Source organism: Callorhinchus milii, unplaced genomic scaffold, assembly GCF_018977255.1.
Source record: "Callorhinchus milii isolate IMCB2004 unplaced genomic scaffold, IMCB_Cmil_1.0 Scaffold6, whole genome shotgun sequence".
Lineage (NCBI taxonomy): Eukaryota > Metazoa > Chordata > Chondrichthyes > Chimaeriformes > Callorhinchidae > Callorhinchus > Callorhinchus milii.
In genome coordinates, this window is record NW_024704747.1 from 2,447,251 (window position 1) to 2,466,642 (window position 19,392).

The window sequence follows — 19,392 nt, forward strand, 5'->3', positions numbered from 1 at the left end:
CACCCTCATGATTCACTCCGATCCACATGCAATACCGTATCCTTCCTGTCGGCGTTCGTATCCGTGTCAGTGAAAGAGAGAGGGGGGGAGAGGGAGGCAAACCCCATTGTCAACAGGGGAGAACCTGGGGGAGCAATGGTGCTGTTGGGGGAGCACAACACAGGGGATGTGCTGTGTGTGTGTCTGTGTCTATCTGTGTGTGTGTCTGTGTGTGTGTGTGTGTGTGTGAGTGGTGTCTGTCTGTGTCTGTCTGTCTGTGTGTCTCTCTCTCTGTCTCCCCACAGTGAAATGCAACCACATTTGCAACCAAAATGTCTCTGTCTCTCTCTCTCTCACACATATATATGTATATGTGTGTATATGTGTATATAATCTCCTTTTGCCCCACATGTGAAATGCATGAAATTAAAATGATATGCTTTTAAAGTCAAGAAATAAAATGATATGCAGGACTGGAATATCTGCTTACATTTCATTCTGTGCAAAGAGAGAGAGAAAAATCTTTCTATCTCTCTCTCTGTCTCTCTCTGTGCCAACACTGAAATGCAAACAAGATCTCTCTGCTTATCTCTCTCTGTGTGTGTGTGTGTGTGTGTGTCTCTCTATCTCTCTCTCCCTCCCCACAGTGTAATGCAACCAAATCTGTCACTCTTCCCCCCCCCCCCCCCCCCACCACCCTCTCTCTCTCTCTTTCTATCTGTCTATCTTCCTCCCCACCCCCTCCTCCTGCCACAGTTTGTGATGCAAAGCTCTTCCCCCCACCCCCCCCCCACCCACCCACCACCCCAAAGCTATTTATAGCATCAGCTGTTTTGTGGTTACAGAAAGCCTTTGGTGGCTGACACTGTGCGGAGCGAGCGCAAGAAGCGAGAGCGAGCGAGCGAGCGCGAGAGAGCGAGAGAGAAAGAGAGAGAGAGTTCTCCTCTCCGGGGCGGCCACACGGCCATTTACTTTCCGCAGATGTAAGAGGGAGAAGGAGGAAGTCCGTCGAGTCATTTTGAGCCCAAGTTACTTCTCGCTATTGTTCGGGTGGCTCTTGTTATTCCTGCTTCCCCTTGGTTTCCCGCCGCTCTTATTGTCCTTGGCGTTATTGTTCTGGTGCGGTCAAGTCGGCCTGGCTCAGTCCGGGCGGGGGCTCAGGCCTCTTGAGTTCGTAAAAGGTTGGGGGTTCGAGCCCTCCCCCCAACCCCCCCCACCAGTTCGCGTCGGGGTCTTGGAATCACGTCGTCTTTAAGGCAGACGATCCAGTGTGGCGCTGGGGGTGGGGGGAGGGGAGGGGAGGGGGGGAGATGGTTGCGGGGGAGGGGAGATGAGACGTTAGACCTCACTCCCCGTCTGCGCCCTGTTCAGGTGGACGCCAAAGATTCCGCGGCGGTGCTCGGACAGAGGAGGGAGTTTTTCTCTCTCTCTCTCTCTCTCTCTCTCGCTCTCTCTCTCGCTCCCGGCGGGGTGGTGGGGGTGGGGGGTGGCCCTGGCCCCCCTCGAACGCGGAAAAAAAAAAAAAAAGGAATGGGTCGCCGACGACTCCACGACCGTTTGCGGGAACCCGCTGAGCGCGCTCTGGCTGCCGCGGTTTCGCCCACGAAATACACAGTCACTTCGCTTTGGGAGGTCCCCACAGTGCGATAAGGCGGCAAATCGAACGCGAGGATCAATTGTTTCTTGATATTGTTGTTGTTCGGCGCTCCCGAGACTCTGCCCCGTGTGAGGGGTGGTGGGGGGGGGGCTGGGGGGGCGGAGAGGGTGATATAAATGCTGTTGTCGTCGTTCTTGTTCTCAATGGTGGTGTTGTTGTCGTCGTCGCTCACAGGTAGACGGTTGGTGGGGGATGCAGTTCACGAGGTGAGGATCGAGCGAGTCAGCTATCGCTGTGGGAGTCGGAGGGGAGACCGGGGGTGGGAAAGCTTAGCCTTTTCCTCCCACCCCACCCCCTTCCCCCCCCCCCCCGCCCCACCTTTCCCCCTCCAACCCTCTGGACGTGCTGGTGTGAGAAAAAGGGGGAAGAGAGAAACAAGGAAACACCAACAGCAGCTTTGGGGGGTAAGTTGTTAAATCACAATTCAAAGTCCGTCTGTGACCCTCATATGTGATATAATAATAATAATAATAATAGTAATAATCCTTGGATTTGATACTGTAACTTGACACGTCTCACCTTCTCTGTTTGACTTTTCGCCCACAAATTACACAGCCACTACACTTTTGCAGCCTATTCTGCGAAGCGCTTGGAGACGTCTCTAATAAGGTGCCCTATCAAATGCAAGGATTGCTATTATTTTAATTGCCTGCCAGGTTTCCGGAGAACTACCTTTTTCAGAATATTACAGAGATAAATATATATTTATTACACATTAAGGGTACGTATCAAATCCAGACGTGTTGTTAAAACAACGCTGGGAAACCGATGCTCCCACCACTGTCCGAAGCAGAATTTTTTTTTCTTTGCTGTTTGCCCCTCCCTCAAAACTGCAACCTGCTTTCTATAGAAATTTGCATTACCATTTACTTTTATGCAGCGTGTTTGTCCAACCGCGGTTTTGCTATCTCAATTTCCTGTGCAATTTAATGCGAAGAACGTGGTTTTGTAAGTAACATCTGTTCGCTCCTCTCTCCCTCTCCCCCTTTCCCCCCTCTACCCCCATCCCCCACGTATGCCACTCTCAAAACAAAACCATCAATTGGTTTCACTATGAGTTTCTGCCTGATGCTAAATAATAATAATCCTTGCATTTGCTGCAGCGCCTTTCACGTCGTAAAATTCTCCCAAAGCGCATCACAGGATATACTGTAAAGTGTAGTGACTGTGTGTTTTGCGGGGGGCGGGGGATTGCAGAGCCTGGCGAGCGAGAGAGAGGACGGGGGCTGCAGAGAATGAACAAAAACCGGCAGTGCTGGAGATGGGACCCAAAATGCCTGAAGTCCTGACGAGGAATAATATTTCCGTGGGTTCAAGTCGCGTTCAAATTCTTAATGGCATCGTAAAGTCTGCAGCGATTAGAAGGATTTAAGATATGTCAATATCTGTTATCAAATGGGAATTGATGTGTGTGTGTGTGTGTGTGTGTGTGTGCGTCAGTAATCTAATCAGGGAATAGAGAGAGAGAGAGAGAGAGACGGAGGAGAGCGGGGAAGATCCTGATTACAGCCCTGGGCGGCTTAATGATTGCTCCTCGGGTTAACACACCGGGATTTCCACGCGGAGGTGGGAGGCGCGGAAATCTCAGCTCGGTTCGGATACTCTTAAGCAACGGCGATGGGTTTCCACGTGCGTCAGGACACCCTCCCGGCTGCCCCTACTCTCCCCCACCCCACCCCACAACACGCAAAAAAAAGTAGTCTCTGCGTGCAGTTTCCGGCAGTATTCACCGCCATCTGCTCGCAGAAGTTCCTCCTAAGCTCCCCATCGCTGGCGCTATAACGACGTCCTCGAGTTTCTGTTTTGCTTTTACGACTCTCATTTTTTTTTGTGTGTGTGTGAGTGTGTGCGTGTGCGTGTGTGTGCGCTGCTGACGGAGAAGAAATTCCAGCTTGGCTTTCAAAAGGGAAAGGCGGAAAAGAAAAAAAAGAAAGAAAGAAAGAAAGAAAGAAACCCCTGCGAGTTGAGTTTGTTGCTGGACAAGTGTTATTCGCAGAGGAACAGGAAACGAACCGTGCTTCCTAGAATTGTTATGAGGAAGTAGTTTTTGTGTGTGTGTGTGTGTGTCCACTGCTTCTGTTTCCGCCCGGTGCACGAGAATTGCTTTTGGTTAATAGCTCTTCGGGTTATTTCAGGTCAATGAGTCTTTCTCTCTCTCTCTCTCTCTTTCCCTCTCTCTTTCTTTCTATCCACCTTTCTCTCTCTTTCTTCCGCTCCACGCTCAACTTGCTTCCTGCGATATCTCCCTCCCGCGAGCAAATCATCGTGGCCGGCGCCTTCGGCCAGCCAGCACTTGCGGTGGCTCCGCTTCGAGGCGTCTCGAAGACTCGATGAGGGGCCGTTGCCCGGGAGTATAATGATTATTATTATTATTAATATTGTTACCGTCTTAAAAAATAAGTAGCGCGTTTCGCAACGCTGCGCTCAAATTGGCGGCTGGATTCACCTGCGGAGTCAGGCACTGCACTTTACGGTGAATCCTGCGAGCAATTTGTCGCTGTTCGTATGTCCGCTCCCTCCGCTCTGCGGGCACCAGCCCGCGACACGTCCCCACCGTCGGTGGTGGGACCTTTCAAGCCTCTCTGCCTCCACCCAAGGCTGCTTGACCCACCGGTCGTCATGCACAGGATGGACCCAGTTGTTCCATCCCACGGTTTCTCCACCTTCGCTCCTTCCCTCGACCGCTTCAAGGGAGGATCTCGAGACCCTCCTCTTCGACAGCGCCTTCGGTCACCCTCCAACCCTCTCCTGAATCCCAAAACCCCCAGCTCGGGTCCAAACCCCTGATTGTCCAGCGCCTCGGGACGTCCTCCTGACGCGAAAGGCGTTGTACAAGTGTATGTTGTTTTGTCGCAGTCGTTGAATCGTCGGTAGTGCTCTGGCCTCCGAGCCAGAAGGCTGAGGGTTCAAGCCCCACGTTGTGGATCGCGCGGCGCTTCTTGAAAAGAAAAGTTTTTTTTTTTTCTCTCTCCCTCTCCCGGAGTCCTGGCCGACAATCCCCAAAACCCTCCCCACCCTCAACACCAAGTAAAATCGGCTGTCGCGTTTCGCCCACCAAACGCACAGTCGCCGCACTTTCTGAGGCTTTGCCGTGAATCCTGCGGAGGGCTTTGAGGCGTCTCGCAGACGCGAGAGGCGCTACGTCAAAGGCGAAGCAGCTGCTGGATTTTATTTGTTATGGGACGAGGGACAGGGCGGGCTGTGAGGAGGCAAAAAGGAGGGGGAGGCACAGGGAGTGGTGGAGAGGTCCGAAAAGATTTTCGCTGTCGAGTAAAAGCCCCTGACCTCGTGAAGCAGGAGGTATTGAGTTGAGGGGTCTGTCTATCCGACGTGACTGTGCGGTAGGGCAGAAGCTGCATCCAGTCATGATTAGTTCTCTAAACGAGCCCATTATGTCAAGGCTGATGACAATGTGTGATGGTTGCATAATCCCCCTCTCTCTCTCTCTCTCTCTCTCTCTCTCGCTGTCTCTCTCCCTCCTCCACTCTGGCAATGCTACGCTTGAGGAGAGCTATATTTTGCACTCTGCGATGCACGAGCTTGACGTCACTCATTGCAGGGCCTTGTGGGGTTAGAGGGACATCCTTCCCCCTTCCACCCTCCCCTCCCCTCCCCGCCCGCTTACGCAACTTAATCTTTGTGCATCTGCTCGGCTTGTAATTATTTTATCCACCTACACGTTGTGTTGCCTTGCGTGCGTGCACTTTCGCTGAAAGTGGCTGGTATTTAAAGCAGGACGCCTACCTTATTACGAAGCCGTAGGCATTCGCAGCTCCCATTCTTAGATTTAACCAATTTCGCTCTCGTAATAAAAAGAAATGGGGGGAGTCCTATAGCGCTTTGGTTAGAGCGCTCACGCCACACGCCTCTGTTTACCTCGCGGTAAGTAGGAACCCGGCTGGTGGTCGATTGGCAGATCGCTTTTCCGAGGGGCGATAATCCCCTCGTCAATAAGTGACTCAGAGTAAAAGAAGAACAATAAGTTGGTCGCTCAATCCACGACTGTTTGCGGGGACGGTGCTGTGCGCAATTGGCGTTTCGCCCACAAAAGATACGGTCAATTCACTTTACAGTGTATTCTGTGAAGCGCTTTGAGATGACTCAAAGACGTGATAAGGCGCCGTATGAAATACAAAGATTATTATTATTATTATATTTCCCGTCACTGGGGTATGTGTCACTGAGCCTGACTTTTGCAGTTTAGCATTGTCCCAACAACAATGTCACTGAGATGCTGAGTATTCCTCAGGGAGCCATCACATTCTTCTGTGAAGCTCTCCTCACTTTATTAGAAATAAAATTGTGATTATGAGTCACTAACCAGCTGTTATGCAAGGATCGGCCGTTAAAGTTCAAGGTTGTACATCAAACCAGTCTTTTATTGGTACAGACGACATGTTCGTCTGATGCACGGTTAATAATAATGATGATTATTATTACAGTAATGATCCTTGCATTTAATATCACTCCTTACCACGTCGTTCAGACGTCTCAAAGCGCTTCACAGGACATATTATAAAGTAGATGGACCGTATATTTTGCGGGCGAAACGCGGCAGCCAGTTGCGCAAACGGCAGCCTCCCCACAAACAGTCGTGGATTGAATTAACCAATTTTTTTTTTAAGGGATTATTAACCGCTGAAAGCGATCCGCCAATCGACTAACAACCAGGTTCCCACTTACTGCTGGGTAAACGGAGGCGTGAGGAGTCAGGGGCGTGTGGCTAAGGTTTTGCCTCGCCTGGGAATCGAACCCGGGTCCTCTCGCTCGAGCAGAGAGCGCTCTTTCCAATACCCAACCGGACTGCACAAAAGAAATGGGGATTTGCAAAGCAATCACTGTATTGCCTTGTTGCACTGTGTGCCTATTTATCACTCACATCGCCCAAGCTGGTCTCTCCCTTATTGGTACGGAGGCAACACGATGTAGCCCTCTCTATAACACGTGCCTTTCCTGCTGTTCAAAGACACCAAAGTGGTTCCATTAGGGCTCCGGTCTCCTTCACTGCCACTTGTGTTCGTGTCGTCAGCCTGAAGGCAGAGAGCGTTGAGCGGTTACAAAGGATTGCTTACGACAGCTTCGAATACTAATCGTTCTTTGCAGCTGTCGAACTCGTCCATTAAAGGGCCAACGAGAGTCGTTCCTTGATCGCGAGCGAGGCCTGATTTTGTTTTTTTTCCTGAAAGAATCGTCTAGTTTTGACGGACGTCAGTCATGGAAATACGCAGAGCTTTACACGTTCAACGTAGGTTTGGTCGTAAGAGTGTGGTCGTAAATGTTACTCTTATCGTTTTCCCCCTCGACAGTATATTCTGTGAAGCGCTTTGAGACGTCGCAATGACATGATAAGACGCTACATCAAATGCAAGGATTATTATTATTATTATTTTTATCATCGGCTAACTCAGTACAGACCAGAAATTAAACGCCTTGGGACGTCCTCCCGCCGTGAAAGGCGCTCTATAAGTGTAATTTTGTTCTTGTTGTAAACCTCTTCTTGATCTCAGTGATTTAATTCTACATTTTTTTTTTTGCCGGTAGAAATTCACAACCCGCTTTTGAGCCTTTGCCGCCAAAGCTGTTTGAGCAAAAATTCAACACACGGTACAGTAATTAAACGCATTCTCAGCCTCTGAATGTTAATTACTTTCCGAAGCGGTTTACAGTGGTGTCAAACTGAAGCCGTTTGTTCTGCTTCCCGAAGTCAGTTCACTTCGAGGTAATCCTGAAAGTTCCCTGAAAAATAATAATCCTCGGATTTGGCCTCGTGCCTTTCAACCTCGGGCGGGCATCTCAAAGCGCTTCATGGGAATTAGTGGAGGCTTGTATCTCAGTGGTTGGAGCGCTCGCCTCGCAAGCGAGAGGACCTGGGTTCAATTCCCAGACGGGACAAAACTTTGGGCCAAGTTTTGTTACTCCAAACGTCGCTGTTTCCCCCGCAGTAAGAAGGAACCTGGTTGTTGTTTGATTGGATTGGCAGATCGCTTTCCTGGGGTCATCATCCCATGTGGAGTCCTGCGGCTCAGCGGTTAGAGCACTCGCTTCGCAAGCGAGAGACCTGAGTTCAATTCCAGGCCAAACCTCGGGCAAGTTTCCTGACTCCACACAGAGCCTAATAACAATCGCTCCAATACCCAAAACAATAATAAAAATTGGTCATTTTCAATCCACGACTGTTTGTGGGACATTGCTGTGCGCAATTGGCCGCCGCGTTCGCCCACAAATATACAGTCAATTCACTTTACAGTGTGTTCTGTGTAGCGCTTTGGGACGTCCTCCCGACGTGAAAAGCGCTATATCAAATGCGAGGATTATTATTATTGTTATTATTATTATCCCATCCCCTCCCCCCCTCCAAAAGAAATTCGGTCGCTCAATCCACGACTCTTTGTGGGACTGCGCTGTGCGCAATTGGCTTTATGTTATATTCTGTGAAGCGCTTTGAAGACGTCTTGAAGACATGATGAGGCGCTCCATCAAATGCAGAGATGACTATTATTATGTCCGCCGCCCTTTGCGTAATTTAACTTATTGGTTTAGAGGGTTTTAACCCTTTGCCTTCTGCCTTTGTTATTACAGGTGAAAGTAAGACATGGCAACCAGTGCTGTGCCCAGTGACAATCTCCCCACGTACAAGCTGGTGGTGGTGGGCGACGGAGGTGTGGGGAAAAGTGCCCTGACCATCCAGTTCTTCCAGAAGATCTTTGTGCCGGATTACGACCCGACCATTGAAGACTCTTACTTGAAGCACACGGAAATCGATGGACAGTGGGCCATTTTGGATGGTAAGGCGCATGTCGTATGTGATACTACTACTACTAATAATAATAACAATACTTTGTGTTTGATGCAGGCCCCTTATCACGTTGTTGAGACGTCTCAAGAGCGCTTGACGAGAATACACTGTAATTGCTTTGGCTGTGTATTTTGTGGGCCAAACGCGGCAGACAATCGCACACAGCAGCGTCCCCACACGTGGGTTGAGTGACCAAATTGTTATTATTTTTAATGAGGTACACTACAAGATATACTGCACCACATGGGGGGCAGGGGTGGGGGCGGGGGCGGTAAGTGAGGGATTAAACCCTCAACCTTCTGACTGAAAGGCCAACACGTCGGCGACTGAGTCGAGACATATTTCTGTCGAGAAATATTGCAGATTGGAACCCGACTCTCTCCAAATCACAAACAGCAAAGGGGTAGGGGACGAGGTGGAGGGACTCTGGGATGGAGCAGCTGTGACCATCCTCTACGTGATGGCCAATTGGTCACGTAGGCCTTGGCGCGCTGCCTGCTTTCTATCGTGGCTGTAAGCACTTCACACTCACGCTTGCTTATCACTGGAACTGCTTTCTACCCTTTAAGGCACACTATTGAGGTTCACTGAAGCTCAGTAGACTCCTTTTGCAGGCGGTCGGGAAGGGTGTGGCGAGTGATAGCACAGTTGCAACGAACCTTTGACCAAGGCCAGCGTCGGAGATAAGGAAGCTTTCTGAATTGGCTTCCCAAGTTCGGGATTGGGCTCACATCTAAGCCACGTGATTCTCTCTGTGATATCTCCTGTGAATCTGGGCAAACAATAAAAATCACGTACGTGTACATAATCACAATAATAACAGTAATAATAAAGCTTGCATTTGATATAGCGTCTTATCATGTTCTGAAGACATCCCAAGGCGCTTCACGGGAGATGTAACTTGTAGACGGATTCAGCGACCAGTTTGCGCAAGCCAATGCCCCACAGACAGTCGTGGAGTGAGCGATCCATTTTCTTTTGGGGGATTGTTGGCCAGGATACCGGGCGGGGGGCGGAGAGAGAGAGAGAGAGAGAGAGAGAGAAACTCCCTTCTCTTCTCGAACAAGGCAGAGTCTGGACAGCCTACTATTATCGCACTGAATGTGCCAACCGCACTTCTGATATATAGCGGACGCCGACATAAGAGAGATCTGATTCGTGCAAAGGAGGATTTACAGAGCGTTGCACTGAATCACTAACCTCAGGAAATCGCACGGTGCTTCCAATGGAAATGCCTAGCAACCGGTCTCACTAACCCTAGCAACCAGGCTCCGACGCCTTATCAACCAACCCGCGACGCCTTAACAACCATCTCACGAGGTCCTAGCAACCAGACCACGATGCATGCCATAGCAACCAACCTTGCCATAACCCTAGGATCTGTGCCATAAGCCCCAGAACCGGCATGTCAGTCTGGCAACCGGCCCACAAAACCCCAACGCCTCCTGAGCACCCGCATAAAGGCTTGGTCTCAAACAAATAATCTCCGCAGTTCCTCATGATCTTTCTCCCACAAAATACACAGTCGCTGTGAAGCGCTTTGAGACGTCTCAACAACGCGATGAGGTGCGATGTCAAATGCGAGGATTATTATCATTATTGTTTTAGTATTTCTTGATATTTGGGCACTTGGTTGATTTTTAGTTATTCGTTGACTTGTTACTCGTTAGATAAGAGGATATAGGCTTCTCTTGTAGTGCGACGCCGTGATCTTTAACGTCCACCGAACACAACAACAGCAACACTCACTCCAGCTATGCCTTGGAGTCTTATCTCAGCCAGCGATCCTCCAGAAGAGTTTGGTCGTTTGCTTCCTGGCTGCTTGTGGGGAAGGACCTTGCTTATTTGCAAATTGACTGCCACATTCCCCGAAAACTATACAGCCATTGCACTCAACAGCAATTACCGTGAAGTGTCTCGACGTAATTTGGCTCTGTATCAAATGCAAAGATTTTGCGATCTATATCCAAATAGTTCACGGTTTGTGGGGGCAAGTGACTAGGATTCCACTCCCCTTCCAGAAAACCTCAGGCATATTTATTTCCCTTTTATTCCCATTACTCATGCGTACTTCCCTTACTGGCAGTGTATTCTCAGGAAGCCAAAGTAAAATTACTGACATGACTCATGATTGCAAGGCACGCTGCTATGTTTCCTATCAGGACCGGAGTTCAGTGTTTCAGTCAGCGACGTGATGAGTGCAATCTGCTTAACGTATCTCACATGGTCGATGTGAAATTCCTCTGTGGAGCAAAGTAATATGCCCCGTGTGTTAGTCGCGGTAACGGCAGAGATGAAGCACGAAGGTTAAAGTCGCCAGCGCTTTCCGTTCCCCCACTAATCCTCGTCCCTTGTTGTTATTATGATGAGGCTCATAAATAACGATTTGCATTATTACGTGGCCGTTCGTGTAAAAATAAAAAGGCCCATTGCGCCTCGCAAAACAGATTTGATGACAAAATGAAACTGAATGCGGTCATATATAACAATCCTTGCATTTCGCATAGCGCCTTTGACGTCAAGAGGACATGTCAAAAGTGTTTTTGCTGCGTTTTGCACGTAGACGATAGCAGCGGCCAATTTACGCACAGCAACGTCCCCAAAACCAGCCATGAAGTGAAAGTGTTTTTTTATATATATCTGGGGAATTGTCGGTCAGGACACCGAGAGAGAGAGAGAGAGAAACTTCCTTCTCTTTTTCACCCCAAATAGCGCCTCGGGATCTTTCACGTCCACCCGAACAGGCAGACGGGGCCTCAATTTAACGTCTCATCCGAAGAACGGCACCTCTGATGATGGAGCACTCCCCCAGTGTCAACTGAGATAGAGTTGTCTGAGTCCGAAGGTCTGATGTTGAACTCAGAACTTTCTGACTCAGAGGCGAGAGTGTTATCAACTGAGTCAGGCTGGCACCTGTTCTTCCAGCAACTGCGAGGTCAATTTAGGCAATTGCTGAGTTCATCTGATCACAGTCTGCCAGTGCGAACAAGATATTAATCTCTGTACTGAAGGAATCAGACAGTTATATAGAGCCCAGGACAATCAGTGGTGAGATTGTGGCAGCGAGGGAAAGTGTGTGTGTGGGTGCGGGCGAGTGCATGGTCTACGTGTGTTTGTGTGTGTCTGTGCGTGTGTGCGCATGTCTGTGTGTGTATCCGTTTATGTGTGTTTGTGTGCATGCGCATGTCTGTGTGTGTGTGTCTGTTTATGCCTTCGTTGCCTTCGTTCCTCCGGGTCTGGCCTCCTCCTCGTCCCCCGAGTCCTCCGCTCCACCCTCGGCGGCCGTGCCTTCAGCCACTGTGCCCCGAGGCTCTGGAACTCCCTTCCTCACTCCCTTCGCCTCACCCTCTCTTCCTATGTTCAGGTCTCTGCTGAAGACCTTTCTTTTCGGCCGCGCCTTTGGTCACCTTCCCCCCCTCCCCCTCCCCCCGGCTCGGCCCCCGGGACCCGTTACTGTGAAGCTCTGAGACGCCGTCCGGCGTGGAGGGCATTATATAAATCCAAGTTGTTGTTGTTATGTGTGTTGTGTGAGTGTGTCTGTTTATGTGTGAGTGTGTGTGAGTGCATGTCTGTGTGTGTATCTGTTTATATGTGCGTGTGTGTGTGTGTGTGTATCTGTTTATATGTGCGCGTGAGTGCGTGTGTGTGTGTGAGTGCATGTCTGTGTGTGTATCTGTTTATATGTGCGCGCGTGTGTGTGTATCTGTTTATATGTGCGCGTGAGTGCGTGCGCGTGAGTGAGTGTGTGTGTTGAGTGCGTGTCTGTGTGGGTATCTGTTTATATGTGCGCGTGTGTGCGTGTGTGTGTGTGTGAGTGCATGCCTGTATGTGTACCTGTTTATGAGTGTTTGTGTCTATCTGTGTGCGCGTGTGTGTGTATGTCTGTGTGTGTATCTGTTCACGCGTGTGTGTGTGTGTTTGGCAGGAGGGAGAATAGATTATTGACTGGCCACAAGCTCTAAGCCTCTGGCTGCTTAGTGGACCAGCTGTTCTAAGATGACCCTCTGTGATCCTGGTGATATTAAGATGTCACGTGTCGTTGATGCACTTACTGATGCATTAGCTTTTGTTCAGTAACCTGTGCGGTGACCAGGTTTAGTCGCGATTTGGTTGTGAAGTTCAAATCAGTTCGCACCAAGTCCGTCTTCTTAAAGCACAGGTTTCATACTTGGCGACCGCATAGGGCTCACATCTATGTTGTATTTATGCTGCAATATAATATGTATATTATGCATAGTCCAGCTTCATGGTCGCTCCAGTGTAGCATTGAGGGAGGGTTGCAATGTTGGAAGCTCCATGTGTCAGATAATAATAATGTTAATAATAATAATGACAATAATAATCCTTGTGTTTGATGTAGCGCTTTATCATGTCGTTGATATGTCTTAAAACTCTTCACGGGATATTTTGTAAAGTGGAGTGACTGTCCATTTGGTGGGTGAACCGCGGCAGCCAATTGAGCACAGCAGCGTCCCCACAAACAGTCGTGGGTTGAGTGACCAACGTATTATTATTATATATTTTTTGAAAGCACTATTACCCCCAATAAAGCGATCTGCCAATCGACTACCAACCGGGTTCCTACTTACTGCTGGGTAAACTGTGGACTAAGAAAACTTGCCTCAGGTTTGGCCCTGCCCGGGAATCGAACCCGGATCGACTCGCTTGCGAGGCGAGTGCTCTAACCAATAGTTTACAGGGCTCCACAGATGAGATCTTAAACTGACCTTCTTTCCTGCCTTCTTAGGCAGCCGTCAAGGATCTCGTGTGACAAAAATAAAAACAACTTGCATTTATATAGTGTCCTTTACTCTGGGTAACGGCTTGAAATGTTTAACGATGGCGTAGTCTGAAGCTTAGTTGGGGGGGGGGGGAGAGAGAAGTTGACCGTAGGTACGATCAAAGAGAAAAGTCTTTAGGTGTGATCTGAAGACAGGCAAAGAGGGGGGTGGGGGAGAGGCAAGGATTGAGGCAGAGGCTGAAAGCACAGCTGCCGATGGTGGATCGGAGGGATCGAGGGACGTGAGGAAAGAGGAACAAGAGTTTTTAGAAAGAGGAAAGGGTGCTTCACCCTGGGTCCCAGCCAACATAAGAACATAAGAAATGCTAGACGAGAAAAGACCAAGGTCCATCTAGTTCGCCTTCCACCTTCCTGGCGGTCGCCTGCACATGTGTCCCAAAGTCCCTATGTACTGTATATCCCATCATGTTATTTCCCAAAAGAAAACTACCTAATCAGTGGTTGAAGGAATCGACACTTCCTGCTTCAACCGTCTTCCTAGGGAGCCTGTTCCACAGGTTCACTATTCGCTCACTGAAATAGTGTTTGCGTAGTTTCGTTCTGAATTTCCCCCCTTCAATCGCAGGCTGTGTCCTCTGGTTCTACTATTCTGAACAAGTTGAAACAGCCTGTCATGATCTATATTGTTTTGCCCCTTTAGAATCTTATAAACAGCATTCATATCACCTCTCAATCTTCTCTTCTCCAGCGTGAACATGTCCAATTTACTTAGCCTCTCCTCATAGTCGCCCTCTATTCCCTCAATCATTTGGGTTCCAATTGGCCCAAATGAATAAGCCATTCACCCCATGTCCTTAACAAATGTCATTGATAACACGTTCATAGCAAAATGAAGTCTTCGCTCTTCCAACCCTCCCTCCCCCGCCAGTCCCTGTGGAAATCTGACCAACTACATCAATAGTATTGGATTGTGTTAGAATAATTTGGAATCCCCACCAAACAGCTGTTGAGAGAACATTGAGTTCATGTTATGCTTGGCGTCTTATCAGACCTCACAGAAGTGGAAGGCAATCTGTGCAACCGGCAGATTGACAAACTGGACCAAAAGGGTGGTGGATTCCTGCAGCCTACCGTCTTATACAGTGAAAGGCGCATAAGTCCGATCTGTATAAAACGTATGATCGCCTAAATCGTACATCTGCCCAAATCCCGTTCACGAATTCATATGCGAGTCCTGTAGCTCAGTGGTTAGAGCCCTCGACTGAAAGCGAGAGGACCCAGGTTCGATTCCCGGGCGAAACGTTGGGCGAGTTTCCTTACTCCACACCTCACGGTTTCCCAAGCAGTAAGTAGGAACCCGGTTGTTAGTCGATTGGCGGATTGCTTTCCGAGGGTAATGACGTCAATGATGTCTCAATGCAAGGATTATTGTTACTATCGTTGTGTATCTGGGGGCAATAACCCCTTTTTTAAAAAAAATTGGTCACTCAATCCTTCACTGTCTGTGGGACACTGCTGTGCGCAATTGGCCACCATGTTCCGCCCACAAAATCTACAAGTCATTCCACTTTACAGTGTACCCTGTGAAGCGCTTTGAGGCATCGCAACGATGTGATAAGGTGTTATATCAAATGCAAGGATTATTATTATTATTGTTATGATACCCTTCTGTTCCCTTCTCCCGCATGCGAAGATCTGACTTCCTCTTGAACGCACCTTGAATGGGAGTTGCAAGGATTGTAATTGTAATAATTATGATGATTATGACTTATTGAGCCTATGCTCGAGTTGGCTGCATCGGCCTTGATGTGTGTTTTTATCAATACTCTTTTGTCCTCGCTCGCTCGCTCGCTCGCTCCAGTGCTGGACACGGCGGGTCAGGAGGAGTTCAGTGCTATGAGGGAGCAGTACATGAGGACTGGCGATGGCTTCCTCATCGTCTTTTCGGTCACAGACAAAGCCAGCTTCGAGCACGTCGACAGGTTTCACCAGTTGATCCTCCGAGTCAAAGACAGGTGAGTCTGCTCATTAAATAACCCTCCCCCCTCTTCCTTCAGAATTACCTGCAGTTACCCAAACGCAAACGACATGGTAAAACAGGTCATTCGACCCAACCAGTCAGTGACGGTGTTTATACTCCACCCGAGCCCCCACACCCCTCTCCGCCCCTCTCCCACCCCCCTCTACTCCCCTCTCGCACACCCCTCTACGGAATCCTGCACCGCAGTGGTTAGAGCTCTCGCCTCGCAAGCGAGGGGACCCGGGTTCGATTCCCTGGCGCGGCAAAACCTTAGGCAAGTTTCCTTACTCCACACACGCGCCTCTGTTGGCCCAGCAGTGAATAGGAACCCGGTTGTTAGTCGATTGGCAAATCGCTTTCCGGGAGTAATCACCCCTTCAAAAAAATAAATCGGTTAATACAATAATAATAATTTGGCCACTCGAACCATGACTGTTTGTGGGACGCTGCTGTGCGCAACTGGCTGCCGCGTTTCGCCCACAGAATATACAGGGCTCCACGTACCAGCTGGGCTTCCCCAGGCTTGTGGTTGTCTAATGGCTGTTTCTGTCTCTTTGTTGCAGGGAGTCTTTTCCGATGATCTTGGTGGCCAACAAGGTTGACCTGGTCCATCTGCGGAAGGTCACCAGCGAACAGGGAAGAGAGATGGCGGCGAAGTACAATGTACGTCTGGCAGAGCATTCCATAATAATAATCGTTGCATTGTTCGTTACAGTGCCTTGTCACATTGTCGAGGCATCTCCCAAGCCCCACACAGGACTTACTGCAAAGTGTAGTGACCGTGTGTATTTTGTCGGCAAAACGCAGCAGCCAATTTGCACACAGCAACGTCCCACAAGCAGCCCTAGGGTTTCGCCCGCAAACTACACAGTCAATTCGCTTTACAGTATATTCTGTGATGCGCTTTGAGTCGTCTCGAAGACGAGATAAGGCGCTATAACAAGCGCAAGGATTATTATTATTTTGAGCGACTGAAGAGTTTTATTTCGGGGGGATTGTCGGTCAGGAAACTGGGAGAACCTGCCTTCTCTTTTCAAACGGTGCGGTGGGATCCTTATTCGCTTGAACAGGCAGACGGGGGGGACGTTTAATGTCTCATCCCAAGCATGGCACCTCTGACAACGCAGCCCATACACCCAGCACTGTATTGGAGAGCCATGATAGACTATATATGGGTTCCAAGTCCCTTCTCACTCGGGATTGAGAGTGCTAACGACACCTCGACGAATTTTTCCGGCTGAGCTCCCAGTAATGGCGGAGGAATCCATAACCAGGGGACGGCAGACCCGAAATTCCACCGAGTCTTAGCCCATAAGACCATTTAGCCTGTCCGATAATAACTCCCAAACTGCTTCAAAGAGAAATAACAATCATAATTTGGTCCCTCAAACCACGACAGTTTGTGGGACGCTGCTGTGGGCCTTTAGCTTGTTCAGCTGCCGCGGTTTGGCCACACAATTTACAGCCAATTCGCTTTGCAGTAGATGCTGTGAAGCACGTCTCGAAGATGTGCTAAGGTGCTACAGCAAATGCAAGAATTATTATTATTCCCTTTGGTGAAGTTCTGGAGATTTATTCAACAGCAACAGCCAATGGCGTTTATATAACACCTCTCACGTCAGGACAATTCAGCAGTTATTCATCATAAAATCTCTCTCCTTTTTTTTTTGCTGTTCTCTTCCTCTTGCTAGATACCTTACATAGAAACGAGTGCCAAGGATCCACCGCTGAATGTTGACAAAGCTTTCCACGACCTTGTCCGTGTCATAAGGTGAGTGCTTGAAACTCGATAAGACTGCGGATATCAGTGGCAGAGCTTTATGGGTTGTGTGTGAATTACAGAGAATCTCCAAAGCTCAGATGCTTCGCCGACACATTAAATGAAAGGATAATATTTATAGACTTTGAACTTGTTTTTTTATCTCCCTCTCAAAGAACCTTTGGGACAAGGGACCTCGCGAAAGTCTCGCAAATGTTGTTTTTAAAAGATTTGGGATTGAATGTGGGAGAGTTGTTCCCAATGGGGAGGGATTCCAGATATCCCAGGTCACCGCACAGCGCAGCAAGGGGTTAGATGCGGAGTAAAACTCCTTCCACTTGGCCCCAACCTCAAAGGAACGTTTATTCTCCCCAGAGAGCTAACTGTTCCCTGCACGCACGCAAACCCCCTTTTCCACATGTGAAGGATAAAGGAACAGAGGAGCATGAGAGAGGGGACTGGGAGGAATTCATCTGGGGAAAAAAAACACAACGATAGTAGCAATAATCCTTGCATTGAGACATCATTGACGTCATCAGCCCCGGAAAGCGACCCACCAATCGACTGACAACCGGGTTCCTACTTACTGCTGGGGAAAACAGAGGCGTGTGTGTGGAGCGAGGAAACTTGCCTAAGGTTTCGCCCCGCCCGGGAATCGAACCCGGGGCCTCTCGCTTGCGAGGCGAGTGCTCTTAACCACTACCCCACAGGACTGCTTTGCCCTCTAGTTCCACACCCCATCTCCTAATCGTCAGTAGTATCTTTCAACAACAACAAATTGCATTCGCACAGCGCCCGGGCTGCGGGTTGGGATCAGAGAGGTGGGGTGGTGGAGGAGGGCAAGGGCGGAGGGGAGGGAGGGAGTGGAGGAGGGAAGATGACTGAAGGCAAGGTCGAAAAGAATGGTCTTGAGATGGGCCTTGAAGGAGGCCAGTGGAAGGGGGTGGGGGAAAGGGGGGCAGGCGGAGGGACTCAGGCAGAGGAGGGAACGGAGAGTGCGATCGTACGTGAGTGTTAACATTGAGACGTTGCTTCCGAACAGGCAACAGATACCAGAGAAAAGCCAGAAAAAGAAGAAGAAAGCCAAATGGCGCGGGGACAGGACAGCTGGCTCAAACAAACTGCAGTGTTCAGTGATGTGATCCACCTCCTAACGCCTGATCGAAAGCCGCTAACGTCAATAGGAGCGATGGAGCCAATGCTAACTTGCGTACCGCTGCGGAAGGCTACACAGGGAGCCTTCAAGACTGCGTGCGGGTGGCTAACTGTGGCAGTCAGTGTTGTGTGCGGAGGTCACTTTAACCCCCAACTCGCTCCACCGTGGAGTACGATTGCACTCTTGGCGATGAAGGACAGTGTGTGATGCTCAAGAGGTCCGGCTGACCTTTTTGTTGCCTTTGGGCTCAGATTGGCCGAGAAGAGTCTGTTCTTGGCCTTTTTCTTTCTTGTTCTTTCTTTTCTTTTCCTTCCTTTCTTTTCCTTCCTTTCTTTTCTTTCTTTTCCTTTCTTTCTTTCTTTCTTTCTGTCTGTCTCTTCTCTGAACTCATCGCTTCCTCTTCCCCCTTTGAAGTCGAGGATCAAAATCGTTGCACAGGATCAAACAGCCATGTCTGCTCCAACTCATAGTGAGGAACCATTCCATTTGGCCTTGGGTAGAACAGTGCAGTGAATGTCTCTGGTTCCCTCTCTCTCTCTCTCTCTCTCTCTCTGAGTCTATCAGCGATGTTACGACAGACAACTGGACTGAAGGAAAGGCATTTTGGAACGCGAATGGGAGAATGCAATCCACCTTCGCACGTCCCAGGCAACAGGACGAACTTACAATCCTCGAACCGAACAAGTGCTACTTTGCAACCACCGCCTCCCATGAAGAAGAAAGCCTTTGGGTTACTTAATTGAGGCGGTCAACCCTTGGTGCACTACGAACAACAACACATTACGTTTACACAGAGCCTGCCTTTCACGTCGGGAGGAGGTCCCAAGGCGCTGGACGGTCAGGGATTTGGATCCGAGCTGGGGGTTGGGATCACCTCGAAATGGGGGTGCCTTACCTTGCAGATAGATGTGTGGTGTGTGTGTGTGTGTGTGTGGATGTGGAGGCAGATGGAAGTTGGGGGTGGGGAGGGGGAGAGGGAGGTGGAAGGGAGTTTAAAACACCCTGATCTCCTCTCCCCCTCTAATTGGCGAGAAATCAACTTTTTTCTACATCGTTAACCCTGGGTTGTTGTTGTTGTTGTTGTCGTGGTCTCTGATATCCCGCGAGGAACCTATTTTGGTGCCTCCGCAATGAAGGGATTCTGTACTGAGTGATCAATAAGCTCCCTATCAAGTCTCACTTGTGTTGGTACATGCTCCCTTTTCTCTCCCCCACCCCACCATCTCTCTTTCTCTCTCTCCTCCTCCACCTTCCCAACCTCCCAGATTACTGCAAGCGCTCATC

General features: G+C 49.4%; 1 protein-coding gene across 3 annotated transcripts; it reads left to right on the plus strand.

Annotated features, from left to right (window-relative positions):
- Positions 1-1,977: 1,977 nt before the first annotated feature.
- LOC103180429 (ras-related protein M-Ras) lies at positions 1,978-18,431 on the plus strand. Of its 3 annotated transcripts, none has more exons than XM_007896266.2 (6): positions 1,978-2,040; positions 8,216-8,421; positions 15,035-15,188; positions 15,757-15,856; positions 16,885-16,964; positions 17,995-18,431. In XM_007896266.2, exons 2-6 carry the CDS (start codon positions 8,229-8,231, stop codon positions 18,092-18,094), a joined length of 627 nt encoding a protein of 208 aa, XP_007894457.1. In that variant the 5' UTR covers positions 1,978-2,040; positions 8,216-8,228; the 3' UTR covers positions 18,095-18,431. The 3 variants fall into 3 exon arrangements, with proteins under 3 accessions (XP_007894457.1, XP_042192077.1, XP_007894458.1); XM_042336143.1 differs by lacking the exon at positions 17,995-18,431 and adding an exon at positions 7,178-7,240 and having other exon boundaries at positions 16,885-16,968; XM_007896267.2 differs by lacking the exon at positions 1,978-2,040 and adding an exon at positions 7,262-7,355.
- Positions 18,432-19,392: the final 961 nt, after the last annotated feature.